We start from the raw sequence: 11,493 nt of genomic DNA on the forward strand, positions 1-11,493 counted from the left end.
TTGGCAGGAGCAGGGACCGAGCAACGGGAGCTCGCCCCGTCACGGGGATCCGAACCGCCAACCTTCTGATCGGCAAGTCCTAGGCTCTGTGGTTTAACCCACAGCGCCACCCGCATCCCATAGCTCTGTCCTACTTAAGAACTAGCTGGGAGTGCCCAGGAATTTGTAGAAACCAAATTTAAAAAAAAATAAAAAATGGATAGTGTAATTTGTGTGTGTGTGAACCCATCACACGAAATAATGGGCAAAGTCACATTTTGGCCCACCATCTTGAATCAAAATGGCACCCGGAATCCAAGTGTAGGCAAACACCACATTCCCCCTGCCCTTTGGGAACCCGCATGCCAGGTTTGGTAATGATATCCCGAGAGGCAGCCAAATCTATGCCAAAAAGGGGCCAAGTCACTTTACAGTCATATTTTGGTCCACCATCTTGATTCAAGATGGCACCCAGCATCCAAATGCCACTGCTAACTGCCACCTCAGGACCCCTTGTGCCAAGTTTAGTGATGATTTCTCAAGAGGCAGATAGACAACCAATAAACAGGTGGACAGACAGACAGACCAACCACTCTCCCAAATAAATATTTAGTAGATCCAGTGTTAGTCCCAGGCCCCATCTGCACTATACATTTAAAGTGGTATCATACCGCTTTAAACATCCACAGTTTCCTGCAAAGAATTCTGGGCCCTGCCTTTTGTTCAGGGTGCTGAGAATTGTTAAGACACACACACACACACACACACACACACACACACCATTCCCCTCCCAGGGTTACAATTCCCAGCATTCCCTTTGGAAGAAGAATGTGCCCTAATTTTACTTGACTCATCCAGATTTATAGTTTTGTAGGGAAAATGTAGCATGGAGCTTTGCTCTCCCTCCTGTCTACAATACATAGGTTGGTCTTTTTGCAAAAAGGTCAACCCTTTTAAAGGCTCCCAGGCTACCTGAAATATCATATCTCCCTATATAAGCCTGCCTGGGTGTTGAGATGCTCAGGTAAACACCTCAGAAGCACAGTTGCTCGTGACAAGAGACAAGAGTCTTTTCTGTAGCTGCCCCCATATTGTGGAATTCCCTGTCTGGGCAAACAGCACTTTAATTGCCGGTTCTAAATGTATTCTATTTGGGGTGGGTGAGTTTATTTTTATGGCTTAGGATTTTATATATTGATGTTTTTAAAGTCGCAAGCTGCTGTGAATTTCAGTCTGGGAGAAAGGTGGGATATGAAGACATCAAATAAGGAAATAAATAAATAGACAATAAGCCCGTACTTTCAGATGGTATGCGGGAATGTTACCTGAACCTTGGCGTCCCGAATGACTTAGCTCTGACACAAGCCATTGTGACATCACAAAAGAATGTTGAGTGTTCTCCTGCAACATCCCAGGAAGGGGAGCCCAAGGCCATTTCAGATGACCATCCTGGAATGTGCGTGAATCGGAGGGGGGCAGGATCCGGGATGCTCAGCCAACTTGAACATATTGCTTAGGGTCTGCCTCCAGGACTATGGATGATGCTGAAGTTCTTAAAAAGAGAGGCTACATCATGGGGATCAACCTCGGAGAAGGGTCTTACGCCAAGGTGAAATCGGCCTACTCGGATCGGCTGAAGTGCAACGTGGCCGTCAAGATCATCGACAAGAGGAAGGCTCCTCGGGACTTCTTGGAGAGGTTCCTCCCCAGAGAGATAGAGATGCTGGCCAGGGTAAAGCACCCCGCTATCATCAAGACCTACGAGATCTTTGAGACCTCCGACGGCAAAGTCTACATCGTGACGGAACTGGGCGTCCAAGGAGACTTGCTGGAGTTCATCAAGAAGAGAGGAGCCATTCCTGAAGACGTTGCCCGCAAGATGTTCTACCAGCTCGCCAGCGCCATCAAGTACTGCCACGAGCTGGACATTGTCCACCGGGACTTGAAATGCGAGAACCTTCTTCTGGACAAAGAATTCAACATCAAACTGACAGACTTTGGCTTTTCCAAGAGAGTCGCCCGCGACGAAGATGGCAGGGTGGTCCTCAGCAAGACTTTCTGTGGTTCGGCGGCCTACGCGGCCCCGGAAGTACTGCAAGGCATCCCTTACCAGCCAAAGGTTTACGACATATGGAGCTTGGGGGTGGTCCTGTTCATCATGGTGTGTGGCTCGATGCCTTACGATGACTCGAACATTAAGAAAATGCTCAAGCTACAGAAGGAGCACCGGGTACACTTCCCCCGGTCCAAAGTGCTGTCGGTCGAATGCAAAGATCTCATTTACCGCATGCTCCAACCCGATGTCTCCCGCCGACTCTGCATCGACGAGGTTTTAATGCATGTGTGGATGCAGGACCAGAGATCCGCTTCGGACACCACCCTCATGAAGTCGGGGGAATGCTCCCACCATCATAATCAGATAAGGGCCATGTTTGGGAAGGAGTCGTCGGGGCCGGAGCCTTCGGACAACGAGCAAATTCTCCAGGAAGAAAGGCATGCAGACTTGGATGTCCTCTCTGACAAGATGCAAAGGACTTGTCTTTGAAAAATCCAGTGGCCCCGCGACAAGCAGAGGCGAATAGGACAGTGGCTTTCTGTAGCACCGCCAGTTCCAGAGAACTCTTTAAAGACTACGTCCTGAAAACATTTTATGGAAAGAGATAAAAACAATTGTGGAGGCATTTTCTTTTCTTTTCTTTTGGTCAACATCAAGTCCTTTCAGATTGTTGTTGGCCACAGGAGCCAACAACATCTGCACCTCTCGACATTTGCAAGATGCACAATGTTGGATGGAGAGGAAATAGATTTTTCTGACCCTTTTTAAATCCTCTGTAAACAACCGCACCATGCAGCTTAAAGCGCTCTTATACCACTTCAACAGTCATGGAGGATCCTGGTAACTGTCATTTGCTAAGGATGCCAGGGGGGTTAGCTCCGTGAGGTCAGCACCCTTATCCAACAACAGTTCCCAGGATCCTTTGGGGTGGAGAGGAGCCATGACGGTAAAAGTGGCCTAAGAGTGTTTTCAAAATGGGTGGCGTAGATGTGACTTTTGCCATGTCCTGATGAGTCTTGGCCCGATACACCTTCCAGGTTGGTACCTGCTACTCGTGAGATCTAAAATATAGCTTCAAAGAGACCCGCCTGCTGTAACACCAGTCAGTTTTTTCTGCAATGACGACCAGCTGCAAACCCTTTGAACTGTCTGCGTCTGTGATGGCAACTTCTGCCACGGAAGGTACACACACATAAGGTATCTGTGCTGAAGTTCCGCGTAAGAAATCAGTCCCAGTGAAATTAAGGTTATAGAAAATCCAGATCCAGTAAAACTATAATCTTAAACTCTCTCCCTGTGTTTTGTTTCTAAATGGATTCCTTACTTAGCATGTGCAGGAGTTTCAGCTAAATCAGGGGTGATTTCGACTGGCTTCCGGCCAGTTTTCCCCAAACCATGCCCACCTGCTTCTCAGTGGATGTGGCTCGTGTGACATCATCTGATGGGCAGGAAGGCAAGATAAAATCCTGTTGAACATGCCTGTTATCTGGAGGGACCAGGGGCACACAGCCAAACAGAGCAGGGTTTAACCCCCGCTTGTCAGTCGATGAGCAGGGGTTAAATCCTGCTTAGATATTAACCCCCATTCCTGATTCAGCATAGTAGGTAAGGTAAAGGGACCCCGACCATTAGATCCAGTCGTGACTGATTCTGGGGTTGCGGTGCTCATCTCACTTTATTGGCAGAGAGAGCTGGCGTACAGCTTCCGGGTCATGTGGCCAGCATGACTAAGTCGCTTCTGGAGAACCAGAGCAGCGCACGGAAATGCCGTTTACCTTCCCGCTGGAGTGGTACCTATTTATCTACTTGCACTTTGACGTGCTTTCGAACTGCTAGGTTGGCAGGAGCTGGGACCGAGCAATGGGAGCTCACCCCATCACAGGGATTTGAACCGCCGACCTTCTGATCAGCAAGTCCTAGGCTCTGTGGTTTAACCCACAGCTCCACCCCCTGCTAAAATAACGGGGTTCCCCCCTCTAGTTTAGCAGGGGATTTTGATGCACTCCCCTTCATGAGTCAGGAAGCAGTTGGCCTAGAACCTCCTGTTAAAACTACAGTGCCCAAAATACTTTTGTTGACCACCAGCATTACGCTTTCCACCTTTAAGTTCGGAATAGAGTAGTTGCTTTGGAAGATGATACTCAGGCATCCGAACAACATGACCAGTCCAACGAAGTTGATGTTGAAGAATTATTGCTTTGACACTGGTGATCTTTGCTTCTTCCAGTACACTGGCATTAGTTCGCCTGTCTTCCCAAGTGATGTGCAATTTTTTTCGGAGACACCGTTGATGGTATCTTTCGAGGAGTTGGAGATGGTGTTTATTATAAGTGGTCCATGTTTCACCAGCATACAGTAAGGCTGGTAGTAAAATAGCTTTGTAAACAAGCATTTGGTTTCCCTGCGAATGCCCGGTCCTCATACACTCAATTATTTTTATTAATTTTCCGAACTATTACAAATCCAACCAAATTACTTTAATTTAATACAATTTCTTAAAATCAGGTTTCCCGCTCCTGTTGCAAACACATCAGTCGTTTCCTCCCATAGCTGCATTTCTTATTTAGTGTTTAGTTGTCATCCGTCAGTCTTTGTTATGTCATTTGCAGCTTACCGAATTTTCCACCTTACAAACAGCGCCTCTGTTACATCTTATAAGTATAAAATCCACTACATGTGTGTAATCCTTCATAAACATAGTTGTTTGAGACTTGTTGTCCTGGGAGAATTAATTACTATCTTCCATTGTCCAGTTCTTTGCAGTGTTTTTCTGGATGTTACAAGGTCCCATTCCATCCCTTCCACTGCTCACCAACTAGTGTAAAGGCTGTGGCCATAAATAACTCACAGAGTACATGTCCAGTCTCTGCCATTAAAACTCCACTCTGGAGTTCTTTCTCGGCACACAGTTAAAAACAAAATATTTTCTCAAGTTTGGCCTCTTGCCCGATCTATCCGGCAGCCGTTCATTCTTCTCGCTCTGCATCGCTCCATCACACTCGTGGCGTGATCCAAAAATAATTTTAAATAAAATCCATTCAACCTCAGTCGAGGGGGGAGGGCATAATAAAGCCTTGTTAAATTCCTTGTTGAGCATAAATCAAAGGCCTCCCCCCTCTTTTCTGCGGTAACAGACAGAATAACATAACAATGGCTACACACGTCTCTTTCATTATTCAGGGGAGAAGAAGAAATACAGTGGTGCCTCGCAATACGAAATTAATCCATTCCGTGAGTCTCTTCGTATAGCGGTTTTTTCGTCTTGCGAAGCAAGCCCATTGACAGCTTAGCGGATTAGCGCTATTAGCGTTTTAGCGGCTTTTAGCAGCTTATCAGCTTAGCGGATCAGCTGATAAGCGGCTTAGCTGCTTAGAAAAAGAGGGGGAAGGGGGAAAAAACCCACAGGAACTCGCAAGACATTTTCGTCTTGCGAAGCAAGCCCATAGGGAAATTCGTTTTGCGAAGCGCCTCGCAAAACGGAAAACCCTTTCGTCTAGCGGATTTTCCGTCTTGCGAGGTGTTCGTCTTGCGGGGCACCACTGTAAAACCATTTGAAAATCCTTTGAAAGCACAACACACTTTGTCCTCCCCTTTCCTTTCCCAGCTGTTGTAAGGATAATCAAGCTTAAAAATAAAACATTCGGATACCTTCAAAGAACCAAGCTCAGTTATTTCATTAGCTGATTGATTGCAGCCCATTGGCTAATAATAATAATAATAATACAGTGGTACCTCAGGTTACATACGCTTTACGTTACATACGCTTAGCATTACTAAGCCGCCTCTGGTGAACCAGAGCAGCACACGGAAACGCCGTTTACCTTCCCACCAGAGCGGTACCTATTTATCTACTTGCACTTTGACATGCTTTCGAACTGCTAGGTTGGCAGGAGCTGGGACTGAACAACGGGAGTTCACTCCATCGCGGGGATTCGAACCGCCGACCTTCTGATCGGCAAGCCCTAGGCTCAGTGGTTTAGACCACAGCGCAGCTTGGTGGAAAAGTTGCCAAAAAATTGGCTGTGGGCACTCACCAAGCCTCCCTCCGTTCATGGTTCCCTTGGTCAAGAACTGGTGAGTGCAGCTGCTTTTCTCTCCCTTGGGAGAGCCAAAGGAGGAAGTTGAAAGAGTATCCCTCTTCCCCATTTCCTGTCTCAGCTCTATGTGCTTTTTAAGGCTCAGGTTAATACTACCGGATCTGGCTTTAACCCAGTTCACTCAGAAAAGTCAAACTTGTGTGTACATGTGCATGTATACATGCTCTCTCTTTCTCTGCAGGAGGGAGCTGATCCAGCAGAGAGGAGAGGAGACAGCAGTTGTTATGTACTGAAGTTTTCACCCTGGGCCAGCAGGGGGATATTGTAGATAGTTTTCACTCAGGTCCACATATGCCAATAAGGAATTGAAAGTGATGTTCAGTGATTGGATAGTTACAGAAAGTTGTTACTGTTTCTTTGTAGTTGAGCTCTATATTAGCAGGTTGGCTGAACCCTTCAGTTCAGTTCTGTTCTGGCCTGTGAATAAACAAGAGCTGTCTGAAGAATCACTGTGTCGTCTGATATGTTCACCCACAACTTAACAGCAGTGTCCAGAGTTCCCCCTTCAAAAATCCAAATGTGCCAATGTGGACTTAAAACTGGTAGTGATCCCTGCCTGGAACCTATCAGACTAGGGACTTAGCTATACAGCTGCAAATATAACGTTTTAAGAGTGTTTTAAGTACATTATTCAAACGTGACACTAGATGGCGATGGTGAGCTTATGGCAAATTCAAAATATTTTTCAAAACGTTTTTTAAAACATTTTTGTGTTTTTTTACATGGGTCTAGATTCTACCTAGGCTCTGGGGACACATTGGCAATATTGGAGAGCAGCCTTTCCCACAATTTCCACCTGCCTAACTCCCAAAGTTGAGGGACTGGCAGGGGGCAACCAAAGAAGGGCCTCCAACCATGGTATTGACAAGTGAGAAGATGCTTCTGGAAGGAGACGGCCCTTTCATCGCCAATCTGAGTCTTGACACCAGCAAATTCACACAGCCGAACTGTTGGGTTAGGGTGCTTGCTCACCCAACTGCTTTCATCCTAGTTGGTCCAGAGCCATCATCCATAGCCTCCAGCATTCCTCAAATGAAAATAAGAGCCGTTGTTCACTCCCCTACCTCTTCCCCAACCCTTCTGGGACCTCAATTTTTGTACTCCCACCACAACTGTGGAGCATTTCCAGTCAGAAGACCAGCGAGAGCAGCCATCATTACACCAATGGGACACAAGGGGTGGTGGTGGTCCTGAGCCAACTAGTTCAGAAAGAGGTTTCCCCCCCAGACACACCAGGGACTGGGGGTAAAACTTTGATCTGGGACAGGGGATGAAGTGGACTAGATCAGGAGGGAGAAATATGATGGGGACACCCAGAATGCCAGCACGATGGCAGGTGTACTCCTGGAATTGTGCCTCAAAATCCTGCATACAGCTACAGGAACGGTTTTGGGACTGGGGTGGGAGTTTAGAATTTCTGACCACAACCAGAGAGGCCAAATCTGTGGGTTTGGCACAGAAATGGCTGTTTAACTTGCTTGAGCTGAGAACATTATGAAAGTGCCACAAGGAACTCCATGTAGCCTCGTGATTCACTAAAGATGAAGAACCCCGTGAAACCCCAAGGTGAAGGACCATGCAAAGTCTGTTGGGGCCTGTTTTCTGATTTTTTTTTTTTTTTCCTGCAGGGATCTTTCCTGAAAGTTAGCAATGATCTTTAAATGCTGTTGATTCATGCTTTTTACACGACTGGTAGTCTGAAAAACACTGGTGCTTAATTTTAATCTTAACATGCAACTTGGTTTCTGTCACCTCAAAACACGTCGTTTGACTTCTGCATTTCATATTTAACAAGATGCGGAATTTTAAAAATGATGTCACCTGATTCCTCTGCAACCCCAATGCATTGTGGGAATCTGTTCAGAAGCTGACTTAGCAAGGACATCTTACCTCATCCATTGTCTGGAAATTTCACGTTTAACCACTGTATTTGCTACAGGGAAATGAATAAAGGACCCTTCAAAGTCCAGTCAAGTTTTCTGTACCCAGTCTGTATGTGTTCCATGGATTCCTTTTGTGGCTGCTAGCTTTCACCCGCAATTTAAAACACACTTATGATAAGCTAATTCAGCATTTGAACACTGTGGAGTGGAGTGAAATTCCGCTACGCAGATTGATTTGAGGGTTGCTTGATAATGTTGTGATGGTAGAAATGAAATAGTGCCTGGGTACTAATAATAATAATAATAATAAATTTTATTTATATCCCGCCCTCCCCAGCCGAAGCCGGGCTCAGGGCGGCTAACAACAATCAACAATCAAACAATCAGATATTCACACATTCTAAAAATATTTCATTATAAAAATCAATTAAAATCTAATTAATGGCAACTAATTAAGCAAGATTCTAAGCAGGTTGCCAGAGGAGGGAGTCAGGCTGTGCCCTGACCAAAGGCCTGGTGGAACAACTCTGTCTTGCAGGCCCTGCGGAAGGATGTCAGGTCCCGCAGGGCCCTAGTCTCTTGTGACAGAGCGTTCCACCAGATTGGAGCCGCAGCCGAGAAGGCCCTGGCTCTAGTTGAGGCCAGCCTAACCTCTCTGAGGCCTGGGACCTTGAGGATGTTATTATTTGCAGACCGTAGGTTTCTCTGTGGGGCATACCAGGAGAGGTGGTCCCGTAGGTAATCAGCAAATGTTCAAACTCTTTGCTTACAAGACAATTTCCTTCTTTCACTATCAGGCTAAAAAAAAACAACCCAAACAAGAACAGAGATGGGTTGTTTGTTTTTAAAGAACCTATAATGTTCCCTCACCAAAGATCATTTGTCTCTGAGGTTGATATTGACTATTATATCACAGACTGCTAGTTGCTTAATGCTAGTTGTGACATCACATGGAGACATCACCCGATAAACAATGCTCAAAATTCTATGTCATCCAACTTCCCAGAACCAGGCAACGCTCCAATGACCAACGATGGAATACCTAGTAAGTGGCTGGAAGAGTACGCCAACAACGTGACCAAACTTATCTTTGCGTCTGCCTATAGCACGATGGACGACGCTGCCGTCCTTAAAAAAAGAGGTTACATCATGGGAGGAAATTTGGGAGAAGGCTCTTACGCCAAGGTGAAATCGGCCTTTTCGGAACGGCTGAAATTTGACGTAGCAGTAAAAATCATAGACAGGAAGAAAGCTCCGCTGGACTTTCTGGAGAGGTTCCTTCCGAGGGAAATAGACATCTTAGCCAAAGTGAACCACCGATCCATCATAAAAACCTATGAGATCTTCGAGACGTCAGATGGCAAAGTCTACATCGTGATGGAGTTGGGAGTCCAGGGGGATTTGCTGGAGTTCATCAAGAGCAAAGGGGCAATGCCCGAAGACATTGCGAGGAAGATGTTCCGCCAGCTATGCGCCGCTATAAAATACTGCCATGATTCTGACATTGTCCACCGGGACTTGAAATGTGAAAACCTGCTTCTGGACAAAGATTATCACATCAAGCTTTCGGACTTTGGCTTCTCCAAGCGCTTGACCCGCGATGAAGAAGGCAAAATTATCCACAGCAAGACCTTCTGTGGTTCTGCTGCTTATGCCGCCCCAGAGGTGCTGCAAGGCATCCCCTACGAGCCCAAGATCTACGATATGTGGAGCCTAGGGGTCATTCTGTACATCATGGTCTGCGGCTCCATGCCTTACGACGACTCCAACATTCGCAAGATGCTGAGGCTGCAAAAGGAGCACCGGGTGCACTTCCCCAAGTCGAAAAACCTGACCATGGAATGCAAAGACCTCATCTACCGCATGCTCCAACCGGACGTCGCCCGGCGGCTCCACATCGACGACGTTTTGAGCCACGTGTGGATGCAGCCCCCCAAACCCAAGTGCATCTCGACAACTTCTGTCATGAAAAACGGGGAGAGTTCCCGGACTGAGTGCGATCACAAGCCAAATCACAAAAGTGAAGTGCAAGTCAGCGGCAAATCAGAGTCCAAACAGGCTGGACATTCCCGGCTGGAGGTAGCCGAAGGAGTGGGGAAACTGGGGGAAATCGTGAAACCAGACAACCTGGCAGACGATGTCGTGCTGCCCCAGTTTGAGAACACGGAAATCTGATACACCTGGACCAACAGATGCCCATTCACTCAGGCAACAGAGAATAGGTAGCCCAAATGCCCAATCAAATGGACAAGGTGGTTTTGGGGTCAGGAGAAGATAAAAGATTAGTGGAGGAAGCAATCAGAAAAGCAGACTAAATGAAAGTAAAGAGGTTTCTTTATAAGCACTTTTATACTTATATATATATCGATACCTATAAAAGGACACAATATTATTAAATATTTTATACCTTGATAAATATTTTACTGTAATTGCCCACTGCCTATGAACCAAATCATTCCCTGCTAAGCTGCCCAAATTTCATTTGGTTATTTAGATGTAGGTTTGGAGCTTAATGCGTTGCAGATTCAGCTCTCCTCCAAGCCAAGCCAAGCTAACTAAAGTGCCACTTTCCCCAAAGGATGCTGTGCCAAAGAGGTAGGCAATCTGGGGTCCTCCAGATGTTGCCCAGCCATGACAATTATCCCTGATCATTGGCCATGCTGGCTGCAGCTGATGGGGATGGGAGCCCAAAAACATGATCTAGAGCAGTGTTTCCCAGCCTTGGGCCTCCAGCTGTTTTTGAACTACAATTCCCATTATCCCTGACCACTGGTCTTGCTAGCTAGGGATGATGGGAGTTGTAGTCCAAAAACAGCTGGAGGCCCAAGGTTGGGAAACACTGATCTAGAGGACCACAGGTTCTGCATCTCTGCCCTAAAGCTCTGCAGCGAAGAGAGGAAGTCAGTTCACTAATTGATTGTTAGAACGGTTTAAGTTTGTGGTGTAGACGTGCCATAGGTATACTTGGGCCTATAGTTTTGTAGGGGAAATAAGAGCTTTGCTTTCCTCCTGTCTATAATACACAGTGTTTTTTGCAAGCAGAACAAACCTCCCTATACAACCCGGTTCCCCTCTCAGACCTACAATCGAGTGGTTCAATAGTCAATCCATTTTCATAGGTAAACTCTGGGAATTGTGAACACAGTAGTCTCCTAACAACTCTCAGCATCCTTAACAAACTACAGGTCCCATAATTCTTTGGGGGGAAACTGTGACTATTTAAAGTGGTATAGTGCTTAAATGTTAAGGTGTGAATATAGCCATAGTGATATCTGCAACTGGATGGTGAAACTGTGAAGTTTGCTTATTGTTTTTGCCGGGTTTTTCCAAGCACAGACACAACTTGGTGTTTAATTCTGACGTCGAGTAATAGTTCAGGAAGTTGATTTTGCAATGCCTTGCTTACTGAGACCTACGTCCCCCACCACTGCAGTCTACATGAAGAAATACATGTGAAAAAATTGTACAGCGAAAATGC

General features: G+C 46.2%; 1 protein-coding gene across 1 annotated transcript; it reads left to right on the forward strand.

Annotated features, from left to right (window-relative positions):
* Positions 1-1,351: 1,351 nt before the first annotated feature.
* Positions 1,352-10,433, forward strand: LOC309329769 (uncharacterized protein). The gene is made up of 2 exons (XM_081840780.1): positions 1,352-2,521; positions 8,940-10,433. Exons 1-2 carry the CDS (start codon positions 1,514-1,516, stop codon positions 10,188-10,190), a joined length of 2,259 nt encoding a protein of 752 aa, XP_081696906.1. The 5' UTR covers positions 1,352-1,513; the 3' UTR covers positions 10,191-10,433.
* The last annotated feature ends 1,060 nt before the right edge of the window (positions 10,434-11,493 follow it).

This window comes from Podarcis erhardii (genome assembly GCF_964252035.2).
Source record: "Podarcis erhardii genome assembly, chromosome: 15".
Lineage (NCBI taxonomy): Eukaryota > Metazoa > Chordata > Lepidosauria > Squamata > Lacertidae > Podarcis > Podarcis erhardii.

Excerpts from the sequence above, each read along its gene's own strand:
- LOC309329769 (XM_081840780.1), top strand. The coding sequence starts at position 1,514 with ATGGATGATGCTGAAGTTCTTAAAAAGAGAGGCTACATCATGGGGATC. Across the intron at positions 2,522-8,939 it reads AGATGCAAAGGACTTGTCTT|TTGCTTAATGCTAGTTGTGA; the intron begins TGAAAAATCCAG and ends ACAGACTGCTAG.